This window comes from Perca fluviatilis, chromosome 4 (genome assembly GCF_010015445.1).
Source record: "Perca fluviatilis chromosome 4, GENO_Pfluv_1.0, whole genome shotgun sequence".
Lineage (NCBI taxonomy): Eukaryota > Metazoa > Chordata > Actinopteri > Perciformes > Percidae > Perca > Perca fluviatilis.
Genome location: NC_053115.1, coordinates 19,550,975 through 19,574,015, shown reverse-complemented (window position 1 = coordinate 19,574,015; position 23,041 = coordinate 19,550,975). Strand labels below are relative to the sequence as shown.

General features: G+C 39.9%; 1 protein-coding gene across 1 annotated transcript in view; it reads left to right on the top strand.

Moving 5' to 3' along the window:
• Positions 1–2,595: 2,595 nt before the first annotated feature.
• Positions 2,596–23,041, top strand: part of uba7 (ubiquitin-like modifier activating enzyme 7) — a 36,080-nt gene continuing 15,634 nt past the window's right edge. Inside the window, exons 1-21 of the mRNA XM_039797714.1 lie at positions 2,596–2,839; positions 2,986–3,154; positions 3,732–3,866; positions 5,817–5,923; positions 6,020–6,110; positions 6,416–6,548; positions 6,731–6,828; positions 6,903–7,052; positions 7,220–7,384; positions 7,557–7,661; positions 7,768–7,848; positions 8,316–8,471; positions 8,940–9,105; positions 9,246–9,442; positions 10,213–10,277; positions 11,796–12,006; positions 13,596–13,670; positions 15,093–15,294; positions 15,384–15,475; positions 17,307–17,399; positions 18,841–19,032. Of these exons, the coding sequence (XP_039653648.1) occupies positions 2,793–2,839; positions 2,986–3,154; positions 3,732–3,866; positions 5,817–5,923; positions 6,020–6,110; positions 6,416–6,548; positions 6,731–6,828; positions 6,903–7,052; positions 7,220–7,384; positions 7,557–7,661; positions 7,768–7,848; positions 8,316–8,471; positions 8,940–9,105; positions 9,246–9,442; positions 10,213–10,277; positions 11,796–12,006; positions 13,596–13,670; positions 15,093–15,294; positions 15,384–15,475; positions 17,307–17,399; positions 18,841–19,032 (2,730 nt within the window). The 5' untranslated portion in view covers positions 2,596–2,792. The remainder of the gene's footprint in view (positions 2,840–2,985; positions 3,155–3,731; positions 3,867–5,816; positions 5,924–6,019; positions 6,111–6,415; positions 6,549–6,730; positions 6,829–6,902; positions 7,053–7,219; positions 7,385–7,556; positions 7,662–7,767; positions 7,849–8,315; positions 8,472–8,939; positions 9,106–9,245; positions 9,443–10,212; positions 10,278–11,795; positions 12,007–13,595; positions 13,671–15,092; positions 15,295–15,383; positions 15,476–17,306; positions 17,400–18,840; positions 19,033–23,041) is intronic.

Here is a 23,041-nt window from a genome sequence, read left to right as displayed (position 1 = left end):
TTGCTTTCAGCAAGAATTTGAGGCATCATGTAATATGACATTGTTTATTTGATGTATTATTAATTACTGATTAATGATAATACGAGAAGAGATAAAAACGTTATTGATCCCAAGAGGGGAAATTCACCACACAGCAGCACACGAAATAGTCTGAAAGGGAGGAAACCGATCAATTATCTTATTTTAAATAATACAACACATTAAGAAATTATGGAAATGCCATTGACATGCTTTATACGTTCTTGCATTACATTTGAAAACATAATTAGTTGATATTACAAGCCTATATTATAAAACAAGTATATAGAATAATTTATACAATAACAAAATGTAGCTAATTTTTTTTTTTTTACTTTTGCAACACGATTTGTAATAGCCTACCACTTCTTTCATATTCTACAACTTTATCTAGGCCTATCCTAATGTATTAGTCCCACTCAGGAAACATGTTCTGAAGATTCAAGACTTATTTTGAAGGTTCAGGACCGGAAATGCTTTCATCATTCTGAGGTGCTTGATTCTGGTATTCCTCAAGTGGGTGCTGTCCTGTCAAGCCGCACCCGCAATGAGGAAGTATGAAATAATTGCGAAATCTGACCACTTCAAAAATATCCTCATCGTTTCCTTCCAAGAGTCATCATCATATCATCAACTGCAGCTCCCCTCCAGTCAGGCGTCTGTGTCACATAGTGGAAAAACTTTCTTAACGTTTGAAAACAGTCTGATACCGTGCAGGCCCGTAGGATTTCTGCCAAAACTGCATTGCTTTCAGATGATAGAATGAAGTTACTCTTCAAATATGGCAACTCCAACCAGGAAGTTATGAAAGGAATGTCTTCCCTCTCCAGTCAGACCACCTCAATGTGACCTTTAACAGAAAAAAAATACTATTGACATAAAGGAGAAATTAAATAGATTGACTCATGGCAACTGAACTGTAACATAACATAAAGTTATTCATCATTATGCAATTACCAAATAGAAATGTTCTCATTGACATAATGAAGCATTATGAATCCAAAAGTTAAAGAACTACCACTGAATCCAAAGTTTATAATCACAGAATTAAAGTCTGCATTTTCATCTAAAGCAAAATGCACTTAAAGTGTCGTTCTTCGCAAACCACAAAAGATCCAGCTTTACTTGATACAGTTTGGATTGAAGCACAAAGTTGCATGAAACCGAGGAAGGACTCGCTCTTATTTGGGCCTTAGATATCCAGACAATAACCAAACAAACTGTCCAAAACAACAGTGTTAAGGACATCACATCCAGTCCTTGAGTTTGCATACCAGTATGTCCCTGCAGAACTCACTGAATACATGACACAAAACAGGGGGCCACACTTCCATACAAGGAATAATATTAAGCAGAAGCATCTCCAGAGATATATTAATGTCTGAGATTAAATTCCCATAAGGGTTTTCTTTTTTAAATAAACTACCATAAAATGGTTATTTCCCACATGCTCTGCAGAGAAACAGCTTGTTTTGAAATTGTATTAATTTCATGCATGTGAATATTACATCTGACTGCAGGTTCCTCTTTTTACTCATTTACACACCACAAGGAGCTTAAGAGTGGTTTGCCATCTTCTTACTGCCTCTATTTGATACGTAATGATGAATCATTTCTCATCACTCCTAACTAAGCATGCCGTACTTTCTTCTGGAGTTTGTTTTGTGACTCCTTACCAGACTTAGATTGTTGAAATGAATGACAAAGACATGAAGCAATACTAGGGTGTGTCATTGTTATTGTCACCATGGAAATGTTAACGATAGCCTCCAGACATGTTGACCTATAAAACATACTCTGCTTTGAGTAAAAATTTGTATCTGTCACAAAGTGGGTGAGATTCCCTGCACCGCCCACCTTGTCCCTTGTGCTTGTCTATATACATTTGCACATTTATCTTACACATTGCTCTAGTTATTTTCAAATTTTATTCATTTTCAGTTTGACAGTGTATTGGCACACACTGTAAATACGCTCTCGTTGGAATTCAAGAAGTCTGCATGACATAATCTGACATGGGTTTTCCACCAAAAAAACTTAATAAACTTAATTTTCCTAAACCTACATCTACTCCTTCTCCCTCAATTAAACATTCTGAATATATTAATATGTAAATATTTTTTATAATTTTAAAAGTTTCAAATTTGTCTCAAATCCTGCTTGTGTCCGACTTAAGATGAGCATAGAGACACCTTCCCCTTCAGCAGATAAATGTGAAAAACATCCTTCTAGTGTCAAACTCTGTATAGTCTATGGTGTCAATCATGCTGCACTGTAAGGTCAAACATCCTAGAAAGTAACAATAAGCACAATACAAGATCCTATCAAAGACCAATTTGTAAAAATGTCTGAAAAGTGCGATTTGACTCTCGGTGTTACCTGAAAATAACAACACAATGTATTTTTATTGAGACCTCCAGAGAGTTTCCACGATGAGCGAATAAATAAACTTAATTTTACTCTCAAATCGTCCAGTTCTGTTTTAGGTCCTTCCAACATTCATTCAATGTAAGCACAACTCGATAAACAGTCCCGAGTCGCCCTCTAGTGGCCAGGCTACAGCATATTTCTTGACAAAACAGCAAGTCAAAAAATCTTCTGAAACGAAAGTGAAATACTTTCCTTTAAACTGCTGTCATCTCATAATTTGACACACCCGGTTTTTATTCGGCTCCTGGTTTGACGCGGGCGGTTGTTGTAGTCAAGTGTTAGTCCAGCTGATCCCCCACTTTAAACTAGTCCTCTCATATTGTTGGAGAGACTGCGAGTGCAACATGACAGAAAAAGGTGAAATTGATGAAGGATTCTACTCCAGACAGCTGTGAGTACCACCGACACACACACACACACACACACACACACACACACACACAAACACACACACACACACACACACAAATCAATTCAATCAAATGTAACGGTGTAGACTGCAGGCCCAGAGATCCACTTGTTCTTTTACCTGCACAGGTATGTTCTGGGTCACGAGGCGATGCACCGGATGGGCACAGTCAACGTCCTCATTGCAGGCATGCGTGGTCTTGGGGTAGAAATAGCCAAAAATGTGATCCTGTCCGGAGTGAAGTCTGTCACCGTCCAGGATGAATGCCAGGCAGTGTGGACCGACCTGTCCTCCCAGGTAGCCTACTATTAGCCTGTGGTGTTGATCTGTTAAAATAGGCAGATCAACACCAATTAAATAAAGCTTTGAGGATATATATATATATATATATATATATATATATCAGATGTAACTCATAGACTATGATTTAATTCAACGACTACCTGTTAGAGCAACCACAACTTGCCAAACCTGCCAAGTGTGATTGTTTATCAGCACTGTTTTGTAAACAGGGACCGGTTTTTCAAAACACTACACACAATTAGCACAACCACACACCCAATTAACACCATATTTTGTTACCATATGAAACACACACGTTTCATATAACTTGATTCTGTTTGAACCAGATACACCCTGCTGTTGCTAACCTAAAACACTTTTAGCAATTCTACTTCTCAGTGATTACAGTACTGTAAATGAAGTACACAGATAAAGTGCAAATATACAATAAGTTCACCAAACACTAGACAAACAAATGCTGCAATTTGATAGTTAATTTTTGACCATGACCAGATAAAGTGTGTTATAAATCAGGTGGACCTTGAGTTAAGATCATTTGTTACTGTAATCTGCAATTTCATTTTCCCACCAGTTTTTCCTGAAGGAGTCCCATCTTGGTCAGAACCGTGCCACATGTTCCCTACAACAGCTGTCTGCCTTAAACCCACATGTGCATGTGTTGGCCCACCCTGGACCACTGGATGAGGACCTGATTCTGCAATTTCAGGTACTTAACTTCAAGTGCATAAAGGCTTTTTCCACACACACAAAAAAAACTTTTGACTACTAGAATTCTTAAAATTACATCTAGTCCGTCCCCCTCATTTTGGAAACAAGATGTCTCCTAACTATATCAGAGTATGTTCTCAAGGTATGTGCCCTGGAGGTTTCAAGTATCCAAGTCACACTTGTGTAAGTGGACCACAATTGGCTTGTAAACTAGTTGCAATGTCCCAAAATCCTGCTCTTACTTACACGTCTTACAGTTTTTTTCAATTGCTTAAGCACAATTTTGAAAACAGGGACCGTCTTTTTCAAAACACTACACACAATTAGCACAACCACACACACAATTAGCAGAACACCTCAGACCCTTTGCAAAATGAAACACTTTTGCAAAAACTATACACTAATTTATGAAAAACATATTTTGTTACCATATGAAACACACACATTTCATTTGACTTAATTAGGTTTGAACCAGATACACACTGCTGTTGCTAACCTAAAACACTTTTAGCAATTCTACTTCTCAGTGATTAGAGTACTGTAAATGAAGTACACAGAGACAGTGCAAATTTACAATAAGTTCACCACACACTACACTAGACCAATGCTACAGACTGAGGAAAAAGTAATGTATTTCTCTCCATACACCCAAATCAGTCAATATGTCGACATGGAGAATCACAACAAAACATGTCCCAGTTTTCATGCTACTACAATAGTGTGCATAACACTGTTAGCTCAGCAAATAACAGACAAAGTTACAGGTTACAATCACAAAAAAACAACAACAAAAAATGATCTGAAAAAGTACAGAAAATACTAGACATTATCTCTTCGCCTAGCTGGATCTGGCCAAAGAATTTCATCAACATCACAGGCGATATCCTCATTGGCAAGACAACCGTCTTGAATGTCGAATCCCTCCTTGCACAGCTGCGGCGTCGACTTGGTCACAGGCGTCCTCCATGGCCTCAATGAGGGGTACCGGAGCCTGGGGCCGGAGATTGTAAACCCTCGCGGGAATATGGGCCCCCTTCCTCCTTGTCATTCTCGACCCTCAATCCTCAAATGTCACAGGGATGGGTATCAAAAGTGTTGATATGGTGCATACAATGAGCAGCTGATTACTGTAACTGTAGACAGATTTTCTTTTACCTGTTTCCTTGTCGAAATGTCCTCATGACAGATGCCACTGTATATCTACTAAGATTTGGCTGAACTCTTAGTCCAGCCTCCCTCAGCGTCAATCCGTGGTTCACAACATGGTCCACTAGTGTTGCGCGACTTTCATTTGATAAATTTGGTCCTCTTCTTCTTTGAGCATATTCTCCGGCTTCAGGTCTTCCTCTCCCTCTCCCTCTCCCTCTTCCTCTACCTCCACCTCGGCCTCTACCTCTGGCTGGGCCTCTTCCTCTTCCTCTACCTCCTTATCCTCCTCTGTGGATTCTCCCTCTCACTCTCAGTCTTCTTCTTCGGACTCCTTCCATTTTGGTTGAAGGCAGGTGAACTTACCTGCTGCATTTTATATAGCGCTTAAACCTGATTGGTGTGTCTACAATTAAGCAATCATGTGTTTTCATACCTGGTGGCTGTGTTTAACCAATTGGTTCATGGTGTGTTCATTTGAAAGCCTTTGCTTTGAAACTGCAAGGAAATGACATCATGATAAATTTCTGTGTCAAATGCATACAAGTGTGTTTAGTGTTTTGCAAATCATTGTGTGTGATGTTTTGCAAAAAGTGTGAAGCTGACAATGTGCTTACAGTTGTGCAAATCTAGGCCAGTGTTTTGCTCCTTGAGTGTAAGGTTTTGCTAATTGTGGGAAAGTTTTAATTTTAGTGTGTAAGCAATTGTAAAAATCTGTAAACTCAGATTTAAGGTAAGCACGGAAAAACAACACAGTAAAAAAAAAAACCTTTCTGAGTGGAAGGGAACTATCATTTTTCAGGTGGTGGTCCTCACTGACTCTTCACTGGATGATCAGAAGCGTTTTGGTGAGCTCTGCCATTCACATGGAATCAAGTTTATTGTAGCAGACACCAGAGGACTGTGTGGGTAAGTGGGCAAGACAAACTGTCAAAAAAAATTAAGGTTGAATTTATTTAATAATGCATAGAAGAAAGAAGTGAAAACCTTGTGGTTCATTTGCAGTCAGTTGTTCTGTGACTTTGGAGAGGAGTTTGAGGTCTTGGACCAGGATGGAGAGATGCCGGCATCAGCGATGATACAAAGTGTCTCTAAGGTACCACCTTCCATTTGTTTTATGTTACTGGCTTATCCTGCTAATAGTTGTGTTGGGTGACATTTACACCTGTGGGCATTTTAGAGTTGGCAGTTCAACCTGCATGTCTTTGGACTGTGAAAGGAAATATGCACAGGAAGAACATACAAACTCCACACAGAAGGCCTGTCTGATTATGGATGATGAATGTTAATAATTCCAAATGTCTTTTACAGGTTTTCTAATAGTGAAAATGAGCTTACTTGAACATTATTACTAGAACATGTCTTTCAAATTTGAAGGTTGTCAATATGACTTTCTTTCAGGCGAATCCTGGAGTGGTGTTCTGCACAGATGACAGGAAGCACGGATTTCCAAATGGCTCTAAAGTTTTCTTCTCTCAGGTCCAAGGCATGACGGAGCTCAACACCATCGACCCTGTGGAGATCAAAGTCCGCGGTTAGTGTTACTTTGTTTCTTCACAATTTCTTTTCTCAACCTCTCACAGTTGCAAAACACAGTGTAGTGATGAGCCCCAGCCCTTCACATGGCACTCAACATTTTCAACCAAGAAAATGTAATAGTTGTGATGAGAACTTTATCTCACTTATCTGTATGCCATTTGTCACCTCTATAACCAGACTCATACTCCTTCAGCATTGGTGACACTTCAGCCTTTTCTACGTATGAACGGGGTGGAGTAGTGACCGTGGTGAAACAGCCCTGCATGCTAACATTTGTAAGTATCCACACTTTACTTTAATTTTTTGCTTTTGTTAAAGTGTACCCTTAATAAAATAAGTACAATTGCAGAAACCACTGAGTGAGGCTTTATTGGACTATCAGCTGCTGAAAATGAATGATTATGGAAAAGAATCGAGGCACAAGACCCTGCACTTGGCTTTCCAAGCCCTCCATGGCTTTGTAAAGAAAGAACAGCGACTCCCTCGTCCTCGGTCTCAGGTCGGTGAAGGTTACAGGATATTACAGCCAGTATTCATTTCATTTTTCAAAAACGGTTATATTATCAGTAAAAAATAAAACAAGTTAATCAGGATTTGGTGAGGTGGTGTGATCATTAAAGCAATGTACAGGATTGTTTCCACTCCTTCATTATTAATCCCACACAGTCAGATGCAGATGCCCTGCTTGCCATAGTGGGAGAGCTTAATACAGTCGCACAGCTGGAACAACTGGATGAAGCTGCTGTGAGAAGCCTTTCCTACACAGCCCAGGGTGACTTGGCTCCTATGAATGCTTTCATTGGAGGCCTTGCAGCTCAAGAAGTTATTAAGGTGAGGTCAAAGGTCAATGATTGTAACATTAGTTTCATATCTCAGTTTTTTTATGGTCTATAACATGGCTATTATTACACTGTGTATATTAATTCTACATTACGTAGCAAATACTGTGTGGTGTATATAGCTGACTGCACTTTGCTGTGTGATCTCTATAACGTTCCTGTAGGCATGTAGTAGGAAATTTACGCCTCTTCAGCAGTGGTTATATTTTGATGCACTGGAGTGCCTCCCTGAAGATGAGGACCAACTGGCAGAGTGCTCCTTTTCAGAAGTATGTTAAGAGATTCCTCGATTTGAACCAGTCACATATATCAATCGGGAACATTTGATCAGACTTTGGATGCAATTTCACCATTTTTTGTTTTCCTCTCTGGCAGAAAGGCACAAGGTACGATGGGCAGATTGCCGTGTTTGGGTCAGCGTTCCAGGACAAGCTGGAAATGCAGAAGTACTTCCTGGTGAGAGCAGGTTTGATGTTTGTCCAACAGGGGGCACACTCTCCACTGGAATGCAGAAGCGCCATTTGTGTTTTCCTTGTCTGGTGTTAATGATGGTGGCACATGCAGGAAATGGCTGTGATACTGGCGGAATTTCCTGCTAGTGCTGACCTTTTGTGCAGGGGCCGTTCAACAGTGCCAAACCCTTTCTCTGTTTCCTTTGAAAGTGTTATTTTTACTGTTGTTTACTGGCTGTATGTGTGTGTTACTGAGACAGAGAGTGCATGCATGTGTTTCTTTTATCACCCTAAAAATTCCACACAAAGTATCAGTGAGACAAGTAACGTGCAAAACTTTGTAAAAGACAAATTATTATTATTATCTATTATCTGTAAAACATAGCTTTCATTTGTTGACATACACTTGCATTGCATGAGCTACAGTAATATACATTTAGTGTGACACAGTCTCTACTGTCATATTTCAAGGTTGGAGCAGGTGCCATCGGCTGTGAGCTTCTTAAAAACTTTGCACTCATTGGACTTGGTGCTGGAGAAGAAGGGCACATCACCGTGACAGACATGGACTTCATAGAAAAATCCAACTTGAACCGACAGTTCCTGTTCAGGTCTCAGGATATTGGGGTGAGAAAACACACAACCTCACACTCTGTAATGGAAAATCTCACATGCCATCATAGCTCACTGGTTCTTGTTAGACCTTAAGAGGACGGGTCATATGGCTTTACTAATGTCCAGGTGAAGGTATTTTGACTGTCTGAGATAGCTTGCAGTATAGTTTAGGAATATATCAGATAGTTGATCTCTTATGTCTGTGTAAACAACTACCAGTGTCTAAACAACTTACGCAACACATAGTTGAGTAGAGTATGTTGATAAAAATTCTGGACAGAAAAAATGTTAATTCTATTGTTTTTTACATAATAAAAGAGCAGTGACAGACACTCAGATGATAGTGTACAGTAGTAAACATTAATTATTTAAAGCCAAAGGATGTGTTCTATAGGTGTTAGATTGTCTGACTTTACCAACATTGCTCACATACTTTATCTCCCAGACACACCACCCATTTGCTCACTTGTCCATAAACAGAAACCAAAATCGGACGTTGCAGCCAAAGCAGTGAGAGAGATGAACCCAGGGATGAAAATCACCGCTCACCAGAATCGTCTGGACGCTGACAGTGAAGGAGTGTATGATTACAACTTCTTCATAGGTCTTGACGGAGTGGCTGCAGCCCTTGATAATGTGGAAGCCAGTGAGAGCACTTACTCTGTCTTCATTACCATTATCATATTGAGTTCTCATTACCACATGTTAGCATTTCAGTACATATTTAAATACAAATGCTTGTAAAAGAACATTTTTAAGCATTTAACCCACCTTTTTGCTGCCCAGGGGTCTACCTCGATGGACGCTGCGTTCAACACCAGAAACCATTACTGGAGGGAGGAACTTTAGGATGTCAGGGTCATACTCTGGCAGTGGTGCCTCACCTGACAAAGTCTTATGGCCCGGGCACATCAAGTTCCAATGAAGCCATCCCACTGTGCACTCTCAAGAACTTTCCTCACCGCATTGAGCACACCCTGCAGGTACGATGTAAACTTCTTTTTAAGTCTAATTAAGCTTTAAGTTTCTAAGTTTGAGTTTCACATATTGATTTACCTAATTTTGCTTGAAAACCTACTCTGAATGACCAATAAAATATAATAGGCCTTACTAAAATTGTTTAAAATGTATTTTTTTAAAGGTTACTACTTGTTTTTTGTTGATAGACCGAATCCTATACTACTTTATGGTGCTGTTTCATTGAACTGCATTATATGGAGGGGTGTTTCTAATGTTTTTTATCCACATCATTTACATAGAGGGGTAAAACATTAGAAACTGATTTTTAATGTAGTACAGCACTAGAACCTCATTAAGAGCCATGCGGTTCTGTGAGAATGCAATTAGAAACAGTGGGGTTTTGAGCTAAATGCTAAACTCGGCAAGCTAACCTGCTTATTATGACAATGCTAACATGCTGAGGTTTAGCAGGTTTACCATTCTATTGTTCAACATTTTAGTTTAGCATGTTAGTATGCTAACAATAGCTAATAAGCACTAAACACAAAGTATAGTTGAGGGTGATGGAAATGTCATTAGTCTTGCAGGTATTTGGTCATAGTTAAGGATTCAAGGATCACCAAAGTTATCTGTATATATAGTCTGGACCAAAGTGGTGGAACTGCCGACAGACTGAACGGTATTGCCATTCAAACAGCATACAGGGTTTTCTCACACAGTGTGTTATTATGCAGTATAAAAAGTCACTATTATACTGATTGTATTATCTGTACAAACTTTACAATTCATTTAGTGGGCCAGAGACCAGTTTGAAGGACTGTTCAAACAAACACCTGAAAATGTGAATCTCTTCCTGAGGTAAGATATGATGTCATCCTCATGTGATTTACTTTTTTCCACAAGTGTTGCCTCCAACAAACATGACAACTTACATTCATCAATATGCTGCCAGTCTGCTGGCACTTAATGACCACTACTTGCTCATTTTACAGTGCTTCTCTGCTCTCCTACAAAGCATTCCAACAAAATTACGAAAGTTAATGAAGTGCTTCTAGCTCATTATTTTGTTTTATAAACAGGAAAACATGTGGTTGGCTTTTAGCTGTAAACCCCTAGTAAAAATTACATAAACACTGTCTTGCCAAGTCTGTACTCTGTAATGTATGTTTCACAGCAACATCTCCAAATAATAGATACAGTCTCTCAACTAATTAGAGGCTTTCTGGTTTAGAAACATCTGCTGAATAAGAAAGTAGATTAGATTAATGAAGAAGAATGTACTAACTCATGTCAAAGGGCTTTGTCAGTGACTGTACTGCTAATATCTTATTTATTTGAGATGTAACTCTATGTTATTTATCATGTAATTTGTAAGTTGTGAGACTGAAAAAACCTTGACCTAATTATAATGTAACAGCACGTCAGTGGCAAACCTTGTCTGAGCTTTGAGCCTCGGAGCCCACCTAATCCAGCCATGTTTTGAGATGTCTCTCTGTTTGTTTTGGTGAGATTTGATGTAATCCCCTTTATTGTAAAGCACTCGCACACTTTCTCGTGTCTTTAAACAGGAGCAAGAAGCAGAAATGGTGCTCGTTGGTCCACATAGCCATTAAACTTTCTCACATTAGACAGTTGTGTAGAAATAAGAATATGTACTGTGCGTTTCTTTGGAGGCCTCCTTTTTTGTGAAGTCATGGAAAACCTTTCTGGACATTGTCATGAGGCAGGTCAGCTACATGTTGTAGTCCAGTAAATGTTAAGTCCTGGTTAATGAGGTTATGGAAAGGAACACGTTTTGTTGTGTCATCCTTCCACCCGTGCAGCTCTTTGCAGAACTATGACTCTAAATGTTCCTGTTTAGACCTGTTTAGGTGTTACTGCATGCAGAAGAGGAAGATCCCTTTTGTTTTTCATTGCAATGCAGCGTACGGTGAGCTGGCACATAATGCTGCAAGAACTGTCCAGGCGTGTGGTATGGAGTTGCACTGACCAGCACACTACAAGCTTACGAACCACTTCCTTTACTTACTATTAGTCTGCAGCCAAGCGTCAAATAAATCCCCTCTGAGTCACTACAAGACTACACCCTAATTTACAAAGATCTGTTTAGTCATTGTCCTCTGTGCTTCCTAGAACCAAATATTTTTCCATGAGGACTTTTTCGCTTTTCAGTTCAAATGTCAAACCAGTCCTGCCAGTAAAATAGAAATCAGAGCTTTTATTCTGGAGGTTAGACCCTGAGAATGTAATATATAACCAGAAATGTAGACAATACTTGTGCTGTCTTGTCTTTTTCCACATTTAGTAAGTATTACCTTCTGTATACTGCATGTCTGTCATTAAATAAAAAAGAATTGGTGCGCTGTTTTCCTGCAGAGATGTAGGGTTTGTAGAGCGGACTCTTGGCCTTGGAGATGCTGAGGCCCTGGAGACTCTTGCGGGGGTGTGGAGCAGCCTGAAGGACATGGGATCTGGAGGACAACGTCCAACGAGCTGGGAAGACTGTGTGAGCTGGGCACGTTGCAAGTGGGAGACTCTCTATAACAACGATATTCGCCAGCTTCTGCACTGTTTCCCTCCTGAAGAGGTAAAATTACACCAGAGGAAATATAACTCCCTAAAGCAAAGTATTGTGAAGCTGTGATTTATATTCATGGACACAGTGGGGCACTGTTGTATATTTAAGGTCACTGCACAGGCTATCAATCAATTAAACACTGCAATGTGGCATTAGCACAAAAGGAATGCCAATCAGTGTTTCACTTTTCACATTTTACCTCATGGACTAATGCAGCATGTTTCCCCGGGCTCAGAGACCGCTATTAAGCTGGTTTGAAACCTGAACACTGAAAGCCATCGCTGATAAATATCTGTAAAGGGGTCCTAAGGGTTTGTAATCTGGTGAAGCATGCAGACAGAGTGATGTCACATGTTGCTGTCACACCTGGGGGGGCACGGATCAGTATCAACCCAAACAGACCCTCACTAACCCCAGTCTCAGTCCAGCAACTGGCTGTTTGTAGCCTCATTAAATGGCCCTGCAGGTTTATAGAAATTCCTCTGACCAAGAATGATTTTCTTCCATGTGTAGGGCACTAAATTCCCTGTAAAACACAACTTTTGATATTAATGTGCCTTATGCTGATAAAATGAGCCGTTTCTCTTGTGTTACAATTAGCATTTAAACTGATCCAGAAAACAAGTTTGTTTAAATTGATAATCAACACAGCAGTTATGGTTATAATGTTTTGCTTCTCCTTTTTCTTCCATAGCTCTCTTTGTCGTAGTTACCTATATGAGAGTTATGGTGTCATTGTCCTCTTGGAAAGTCACTTTCGACCACAAACTTTCTGAGGAACTATGATAAGGCAGCTGATGTCAGTTAACAGTTACAAACCAACCTGACAACTGCGGGTACACACAAACATGACAGATGGCCACACATTCAACATAACAGCTACTTTGTTGGTTGCAAGCTGTTTCATCACAAGGCTCAAGACATATTGTATATTGTAAATGCAGTCCCATTCATTACAGTGAGTGGCTCACTGCCTGATAATGAAATTACTGCAGTTAAAACTAGTTGATGGTCAGTCAGTTAAGTAACGGGAATGTTTTCTCATTGAAGTCATATAAGTTAGTGATGTTATTTGCTTGTCTGAATCCTGATTGTGAAAAGGAGAATGCTGTTGATGCCTTTTGGCTGCTATAGAAAGCACCCCTGCTGTGAAAACTGGCACCACCAGTAGGAGACTCTCTCTTTCCCAGCATATGGACCATTTGGAAACATCAAAGCTCTCTGTCCCTTTGTTCCTTTATCAGACATACAAATTGTGTTGTCAACACACGACTGATAACAATATTAGTCTGGCTGGTCTGCGGGGAGGTTGTAATCCTCCTGCTGTGTCAGAAAACTGATGTTTTATCAAGTAATACATACATACTGTGTGTTGCATATGATGTAAGTTTAATGTTTAACAACTCTTCTAAAAAAAAAATAAAGTGTTTGGAATATAGAAATTAATCCTTTTTTAAATGAGGGACAAAGACCTTTTTGTGGCTGTCACCTTTGTATTATGAAGAACTACAGTGAGCTTTGTAAAAGAATATATGTATACGTGATATTTTCAGCTGTTGATCATTGTGATAAAGGGATTTCCTTTTGCTTTTCTTTAGGTGACTTCTGCTGGTCTACCCTTCTGGTCTGGATCCAAGAGATGCCCTCACCCACTGACCTTTGACCCCAGCAATGTGAGTAGTGTCTGGTCCAATTCTTCATGCATAATAATAATAATAATAACTTTTATTTATATAGCGCCTTTCAAGACACTTTACAGAATTAGAGGTTGTAGGCAGTGGTAAACAGGTGGTGTTTCAGGAGTTTTTTTTAAATATGTCCAGGGATGTAGCATTTTGGATATCTGCAGGGAGAGTGTCCCAGATGGATGGGGCTGCAACACTACTAGTGCTGATATGCACCCTAAAACAGTAGACAGGAATGACTTAAAAATGCTGCAGTATTTGGTGATGACAACTTGCATTCCTTCTTTATCTGGTCTGATAGTGGCTCCTCCCCACTCTGACCATATTGGATTCTTATCTGAGCTGTGAATGCCACTTAAACTGCATATTGAAAAAGAAAGGCAGATAATAATCTGCTCTCCACACATGTTCACTACCTTGATAGCCACACTGATTTCTACATACTCTCAGTCAGCATTTTATTTCATCTCCTGCAATTTAAATTTTATCTCCTTAACAATTTCTTTTTGCACTCCCATCTGTGTGTCATGTTGTCATCTTATCTTTTCTAAGCTTTCTACTTTGACAGACATGCTACAATTGCAAACGCCAGGGTCAGTGCCAATTTCCACTTATCTAGAAAGGTCAAGCGAAGAGTGTAATATTGTGTGATTTCACTATTGCACCTGTGAGGTATTGGTATTAATTGCTAAATCTTTGATTGAAATCTATTTGTTTTGCTTTGGACGCATTCATTATCATCTATTCACTTGTTTGTCAAAAGTAATTCTTGCATTAGATATTCTCTATATTAAAAGCTCTTCTATTCTATAATTTTTAGCTGGTTTTATTCATGCATTGTGATTTTCAGTTTTCAATTAGCACTACTTGCAATTCGACTTATCAGTGAAATAAATACAGTGTTTGTAACTTTTGTGTGTGTGTGTGTGTGTGTGTGTGTGTGTGTGTGTGTGTGTGTGTGTGTGTGTGTGTGTGTGTGTGTGTGTGTGTGTGTGTGTGTGTGTGTGTGTGTGTGTGTGTGTGTGTGTGTGTGTTGAGAGAGAGGAAGAAAGTGACCTATTGTTACAGCTCCCTGTTTGGTTCAGGGAAGTAATTTGGTCTTAATGCACTACCTTAATATACTTTAATATTCCTTCTACACAATGTCCCTTCTACAGTTTCACCTTGCAGGCAGGTCTGCTGTAAGGACTCAGTGCTGAATCAGTTTAAAATAATTTGAATTTACATGTTGAGTATTGTTTTAGAAATGTCCTATACCTTTGTCTTTGCTCTAATATAAGAATAATTCCCAATCATATGATAGTATATTTAGTATTGATATGGACATTGTGTTTTCTGTTTAAACATAGTTCATAGTTCAAACAGTAGTTTCAATATAATTAACAGTTTATATTTTCATTTTGTGTTTAGACTACCCATATGGGGTATGTGGAGGCAGCAGCTAATCTGTACGGGTTGATCTACGGAATCAAGGGGACAAGAGACTGGGCTGCTATCAGAAGAATCTTAGAGAAAGTCCAAGTACCGTCTTTTACTCCCAAGTCCTCCGTGAAGATTCATCTCACTGACAAGGAGATGGATGAGGAGAAAGAAAAGGAAAGGGATGACGCGGGTGAGTTATTTGAACTTGCTGATATTTTATGCTATTACGTCACTTTCTTGAAGGTTTTCTTTTCTTTACTCTCTGTGTCTTTGCACCAGAAAAAGCCCAACTTGAGGAGTTGAAAGGAAAGTTGGCCTCACCGTCTCTGAAAAGCTCAGCCATGCAGATGTACCCCACCGACTTTGAAAAGGTAGGGCAAGAGTGTGGTGACACCTTTACTGCATGCTCTGCAGAAACCACAGACAGACTGGCGGCTGAGCTCAAATCTATAGGTGCTTTCAGAATATGTCTTTTTTTCCTCATCTCTGGGTCCTCACTGACCTGAATCTGTGCTTTTCCGCAACACATTCATGTCACTGTTAGAAGTCCTTGGGGCTAAGATATCTACTTCAGAAGTTTACATCCTGGAAAAAAAACCCCACTTCATTCAGCCAGCTCATGTGGAACAGATTTGTTTCTAAATGGGCCTATGTGAGAGCTGCATTAGAATACTTTTGGTGAAATGCATTACATTTACAACTCAGGACAGAGACATACTGTCCGCAACCGTGTTGACTGCGTCTTTGAAGTAGCACGCTGAGCCCTGAAGGTAGGTAGGTCTCTCCTCACACTCTTTCACACCACCTCTCAACAAATTATCACTCATTGTCTGGACATTTAAACCGGTTTAGCGCTCGGTTGACATCTCAAAGTGTCTGTGGGAGCCAAGCGTAAAGGTCCATCTTTTCTAGTTATTTAGGAGTGCAGACTAGACATACTTCATCCCAACAAATTCCTAAAGGTATATCCTAACCAGCCGTTTTAGCACAGTCAGCTATATCAGCAGAGAAAACAACAATTCAGACTCTGAATCTAAACCCAAATCCAGAGCAACTTTGGATTCAAGTCATCTGTCAGTTTCTCCAGTGTTGCAAGGGCAGCAATTTATACCATTCACATTACAACACTTGGGATGCGTGAGCTGGATCATAATAAAGAAATCTATTTATTAGCTATATAAAACACAAACATAATGAATTTGTGTCAAATATATCATCAGTGGTGACATTAAACAATTTGAGTAATTGTTTTCTAATAACATCTTGAATTATTGTGGATGTCTCTCCCCAAATACACTTTAATGTTATACTTAATTAACCGCTGTGGGGAGAAATTTGTCTTCTGCATCTGACCCATTCTATTTACTCGTTGACCTATTGGCCCTCCAGTGAGTTTCTGGGTTTCCCTGGAAACCTTGGAAAAGTAGTGGAATAATTAAAATTCTCACGTCCATACAACCATTTTCTTTTAGCTTTTTGGAGGTTGGGAGTGTGGAGAAGAAAGGTGTGTCAGTGACAAAACCTTTACTTCAGTACCCAAGCCTCAACAAAGAGCTAATAGCAGGCCAAACAGGGTGCAGTTGCTCTAGCTGCAGAGGTGAGTGTTAGAGGAATTTAGAAAGGCTATGGAAAATGACTCTCAGGGAGCCTAAATGAGGTTGTGGTAAAGCATTCTGTGACTCAGGAGAAGCAGTAATGAAGGTGTATGAGGTAAGTCAGGTACATATTGAATGTCATCTCGAATAAGAATAAGATCCCCAAACTACAGTGCGCCCCCTTCTCTTCATTTTTTATCCCTACGTGCACAGGTCATTCTGTGGCTAGATGGAATGTGTGTAGGAGGGTTTCAGATGCATCAGGTTGCCAGCTAGGAGCTTCCTCACAACCCCTAAAGCCATCCCTGAGTGACAGTCGCCTTCCTAGCCTTTGTAGAGCCGCAGAAGCAGAGGCATGACCTCATTGGCCATGTCGATCACAACAGAAACCTGATTTCCACTGCATTCTGATGGGGTGACCAAGTCATGTATTTTAGTGATCTAAGTGACACAACAACAAAGCCTTCAAAGCTCAAAGCAGCCTAACTGATCATATCACTTGGCATGATCATGGATACGTACTTAGATGTTCTTGTGCATCAAGCTTTGGAGTGTGTTATATGAATGACGATGATGTACTGTATGTTTAATATCCCATCTGGCACAGGATGACGACAGTAACTTCCACATGGACTACATTGTTGCTGCTTCTAACCTGAGGGCAGAGAACTATGACATCCCTGCAGCCGATCGGCACCAGGTCAACATTTTCACAAACTGCATCATCTAATCAAATCTCTGTGAAGGCTTAAAACAATATAGAGAGATAAAGTAAAAGTGAGAGTTGGTATAGATTAGAGAAAGCAAGAAAATGCCGCTCCCCCTTCCTTGGGGTCATGTTTTTAGTCAGTGCTGCACACACCTGCCCTAAATCCACAGAAACAGCCTCCTCACCTATTGTTCCTGGGGCAGAACTAATCACAGCACTTTACCTGTAGCCTGGGAGGTGACACCTGAGCCAGGCCTTCTACCAGCCACTGCAGGAGACACACACAGCCATGACAGATGGAGGAGGGGGGGGATGGGTCCTGCTGACTGAGGGGAGACAATAGAGGGTTGCCCTTGTGTAATCATACAGAGATTTTCACATGTTGCATCTGGTTTGGGATTAGCTTTACTTTTCCTCACCATTACCCTGTTAACATAAGGGTTTTTTCACAAATGTGTTCAAAACGTTCAGTATATACTTCAAAACCTACATAAGGGTGAGGCAATATGTCAGTGTTATAATACTAGTAAGGATATTGTTCCTTATTCTTATATATATATATATATATATATATATATATATATATATATATATATATATATATATATATATATATATATATATTGTGTGTGTGTGTGTGTGTGTGTGTGTGTGTGTGTGTGTGTGTGTGTGTGTGTGTGTGTGTGGCAAATGTATGAAAAATCATATATAAAATAATCAACTTAATGTGTAATACAATGACACGCTGTGCTGTTCTGCATTACATCCACCAAAACTGCAAAGTAGCTAAGCGCATTGACTTTAGTACTATACTTAAGTACAGTTTTGAGGTACTTGTACTTTACCTCAGTATTTTCATTTATTTATTTTTTTAAATGCCACTAAATTTATTTTACTTTGCAGTTTGAGATTTTCTAAAACATATCATCATTTTGAATGTGATGAATGGATACAGATTAAACTGTCCGTATAAAGTAGTTACACTTGCTCCACCGAGACCTGTTGCAACATTAAAATGCTTCTTTTACATTTATGCACTACTAATAATGATTACATAATATAACTCTGACAGGGCCGATCCCGCTGCATAATGGGTACTTTACTTTTGATACTTTAAGTGCATTTTGCTGATAACACTTTTATACTTTTACTTAAGTAAGATTTTAAATGCAGAACTTTTAATTGTAATGGAGTATATGATCTAAATACTTCATTCACCACTGAATGTAATGGAGCTGAAGTATAAAGTAGCACACAATAGAAACACTCAAGTTAAGTACAGGCACCTCAAAATTGTAGTTAAGGACAGAAAACAAGTAAATATACTTAGTTATTTTCCATTGGAATATTGTAAAACAACACAATATGCTCATATCATTCTACTTGATTCTACTACATTTTAAAAGTGAACTTTCCTCTCGTTCCTTCACAGAGTAAGCGCATAGCTGGAAGGATCATCCCAGCCATAGCAACCACCACAGCCGCAGTGGCAGGCCTGATGTGCCTGGAACTGTATAAACTGGTGCAGGGTCACCAGAAGATCAGCTCTTACCGCACAACTTATATGTACCTGGCTAGCCCTCACATTGTGTTCTCCCAGCCGTGCCAGCCCCAGCACTTCGAAGTGAGTAACATCTCTATTCACCTACAGCCATTTTTTGTTACAGTCAGTGATTATGGTGGGTATATGGACACAATTTACAAAGGAGTCAGTCACATACAGGACCTGAGTAGGGCACTTTATACAGCCAGACAGACCCTTACTGTATATACATTAATAATTTAAGTCTGTCTACTTTGGGGATAAATCTGTTTGGTACTTTGTAGATATACTTCCTTCCTCGCTGGCTGGAGAGCATTAAGTCATGAATGAGTGCTCTGAATTTCAGATACCCCTGCTAACTGTCAATCTCTTGCATGTGAGCCAAGTCTTTAGCTAGCTCAGTATAATCCTCAGGGTATTTTACTGCAGGTAAAGCATAAACACACCTATGTCTGCTTCTGTGTTTGCACAAATTAAGTAAATTTAAGGCAACTGTAATTCAAGGCAAAAGGACAGGAGCTTATTCTCATAAGACAGAGTCCTTTTAGGATCAAATACACGCTAACGTTTGAGGTTATACTAAGGTCTTTATGCTGTATTGGCCAAGTTTTAAAACACAAACACAAAATGTCTACCAGACAGATTCAAAAGCAAAGCAACTCTTCGGGTCATATTTTAGGTCAAGTCTGAGAGGATACCCAGTCGAACAATTTTGCTGCCCCGTTACAGGCCCGACTGCTTTTCCATCAATATCTCACCTCTGGAGGGAATCAGATATTGGAGCCGCCCTCGCCAGCTTTCTCACTCTGAGCATTGAAGCTCTGACAGACAGGGGTCACTGGGGGTTAGCAAGTGGGGTAACCGTGTCCTCTGGGACGTGAGGGTGCAACGGCAGGGAGCTCTGAGACAGTGTAGGTCTGGTTTCAGATTTGGTTACAGGCAAAAATGCTGCAGCTGCATTAAACGCTGCTGTAATGACAGAGGCAGCTGTGACTTTCTGTGCAGTACTGAAGTTCCAGGCGTGCCCTCTTCCTTACTTACAAAGACCCTGGTGTTCTCACAGTTGTTGTCTGTAATTCGGTCAGCAAAAGTGTTTGCACATACTTCTAAAATTTGCTGGCCGAAACACAACATTGCCTAAGCAGCATGGAACGTTGGATGGACTCAGTTAATGATTGCAGTCACGCATAAACCCAGCTAGAGGTTATACAGTATATTCAAGTGTTGAATCATTTAGTCAGAGGGATGGGCAGACATTAGATTTTCCAGACCCAGGCTTTTGCAGTATCAGCTTTTAAGCTCGGCTCTATTCAGCAGAGGAGCAAGAACAGAGACCGGAGGAAAAAAGGCTCAGCCGCGTTTCGGGGTCAACATTTTGAGGGTTAGGGACAAATCTGGCTCTAATAAATGAGCAACACATGTGCTGTTACACACTTGGAGAGAGAGAGGAAGATGGTTGGCTGCCAAAAATTCAGCCATCTGAGTGGGAGATGCTCTAATGTATGCCAAAGAAAACGTTTTAGTCGTGAGTCTTCATGATTAGCTTAAGTTTGTCTGTGATACCTTCTGGAAAAATCAGTTCAGTTCTTTTTCTAAAGCATATTCCTCTTTTTTGTGTGTGATTCACATAGGTAACTGCACTTAAATTCTGAAAATACACAGTAAAAACAATATGAAATGGCATTGGCAGCGTTGTAGTTCTCGAGATTGGTCTTGGTCTTAAGACCGATCTCAAGACCAATTTTTGAAGGTCTCGGTCTCAGATGAAGAGGACAGATGAAGACATGAAAGGGGAGAGAGGGGTGGAATGACATGCAGCAAAGGGCCACAGGTCTGAGTTGAACCCGCGGCCACTGCGTCGAGGAATAAACCTCTATATATATATATATATATATATGCGCCTGCTCTACCAACTGAACTAAGCCTGCCACAGGATTTTTAATTTCAAGACCGGTCAAGACCACAACTGCAGGCATATCACTAAATAGCCTCTGCATTGTCTAATATTATGTTTTAACATCATTACTGTGATTGGATGTAAAACGTCGTGCTTTAAATGCAACCAATAATGTGACTCATTTCTAATTTGAAATTTGTTACTGTTAACCTCCTCTACCCCAGTGTTGTAGTCGTCAAGACCACCTAAACCAAGACCAAGTCATCACCAAGACCAGAGTGTATCCAAACCAAGTCAAGACCAAGACTTTGAGGGGTTGAGACCGAGTGAAGACCAAGACCAGACCATTACCAGATAGCCAGAGCTTCTTTTGTCTCTCGCATTCATTTTCTTGGGCGTGCGTGTTAAGGGGGCGGACGCTTCACTCGGTCTCAACCCCTCAAAGTCTTGGTCTTGACTTGGTTTCAATACACTCTGGTCTTGATGATAACTTGGTCTCGGTTTAGGTGGTCTTGACGACTGCAACACTGGGCATCAGTTCTTGCAGTTTATATGATCACTCAAAATGTATGTTGTTTAGCACAGTAAATATCTTGATTATCAATTCCAAACCAGAGCCTGATCCATAAATGCCAGGCCAATATTGTCGGTTGATATTAGCTTATCACAGATATATTGGTATCCGCATTTATGTTGGCCAATAAGTAACAAAAAAAAATAGCTGTGCTGAAATACCAAAATTAAGTTGTTTAGAACAGTGTTGCCATTACATCATCACATAACAGAATAACATAATGTTGAAGAACTATAAGGAATAAGGACACCCTGCTTGTGATTCTTGATCGACTTGTGAGTGCTGCAATGTAGGAACTTTTCTTTACTGCAATGTGTAAATGAAAGTTAAGGATGTAAACATAGATTATTTAAAATAGCAGAAATTAGCCCAAAGTAATGAAAGCGGAAACAAAAGTCACATACCTGTTAATATTCTATTATCTCTCTAATCTGTCTAAGATCAGAGAAGGTTTTTTTAGGCCGTCTTTGAAGCAAGAGCAGACGTGCAGCTGTGAAATATCACTGATCAGACATGCAGCATCAAGAGCTCAGCTTACTGTTGCAATGACTTAGACCTCTCCTCTCATGAGATCAGTCTCAGTTCATTAATATCAAGTAACAGCACTGGTAGTACTGGTGGCCCACCCGGTGTTCCCCCAAAGTGGAGTGTATTTTATTCACCACATCACAGCATTGTAATGTAACCTGCATTATCACAACTCTGAAGGGGAAACGATGTTAGTGAGATGGTTGTTGTGATTGAAGGCTTTTGGAAAAGGTGTTTCAGGTGTGGTTGTGTACCACTCTGTCCAAAGATAACTGTTTTTCTCACAGACTCTTAGCCAAAAAATTTGAACATCGACAACTTCTCAGTCCCTCCCCCCTTTCTGCTAAAGCCCAAAACAGTATCCTAAGCCCCTCCCCCCACAAGGGAGAATGAATGTGTGTGCATGAGCAGTGATTGACACGCAGTTAGACACCCCCCTCCCCCCCCGGCCCTGATTGGTGCATCTGAACAGGGAGCTGTGGATTTTTGCAAATCACATTTTTTTTTTAAATTACATGCTTCATATAGTTCTACTCGAACATAGGGTCAGTTTCAGCAAATATGACAGAAAGTTAGTTTTATGTCTTACCTACTGCACCTTTAACTAAAATACATTACTGCTCATTCTCCCACCATGCAAATCCTTTTCCAGAAATTGTTGCTTTAAAGCAGCTGTTTCCCAAAATAGGAAGTTCCCCTGGCCTTCCCTTGCTGCTGTTATGGAGGCAGAAATATGTAAACAAGCGGGAGGCTGTCCTTGTCTGCTCAACACTGTGATTCTTTAGTATTGTTTTCCTCCTTGTGTTTATCAGTTGGGGGGCCAAGGCGCAGGTCATTAAAGGAGTACCAAGTCTGGCAAGCTCACTGAGATGGATATCTCAAAAATGGCTAGAAATGTTCATCATCATATATCCATGAAAAGGTTGTCGTTACTTGGCTCAAATGTTTTGAAGCTGCAGTTTTTAAATTAGAATATTAGACTCTACTCTCAAACTATTTGTCATTGTATTTAAAAGATTTACTGTAACTCTAACACATGAAACTTTCCAGCTCATATAGAATAAATGCAAAATAAAGCATGACAAACATTC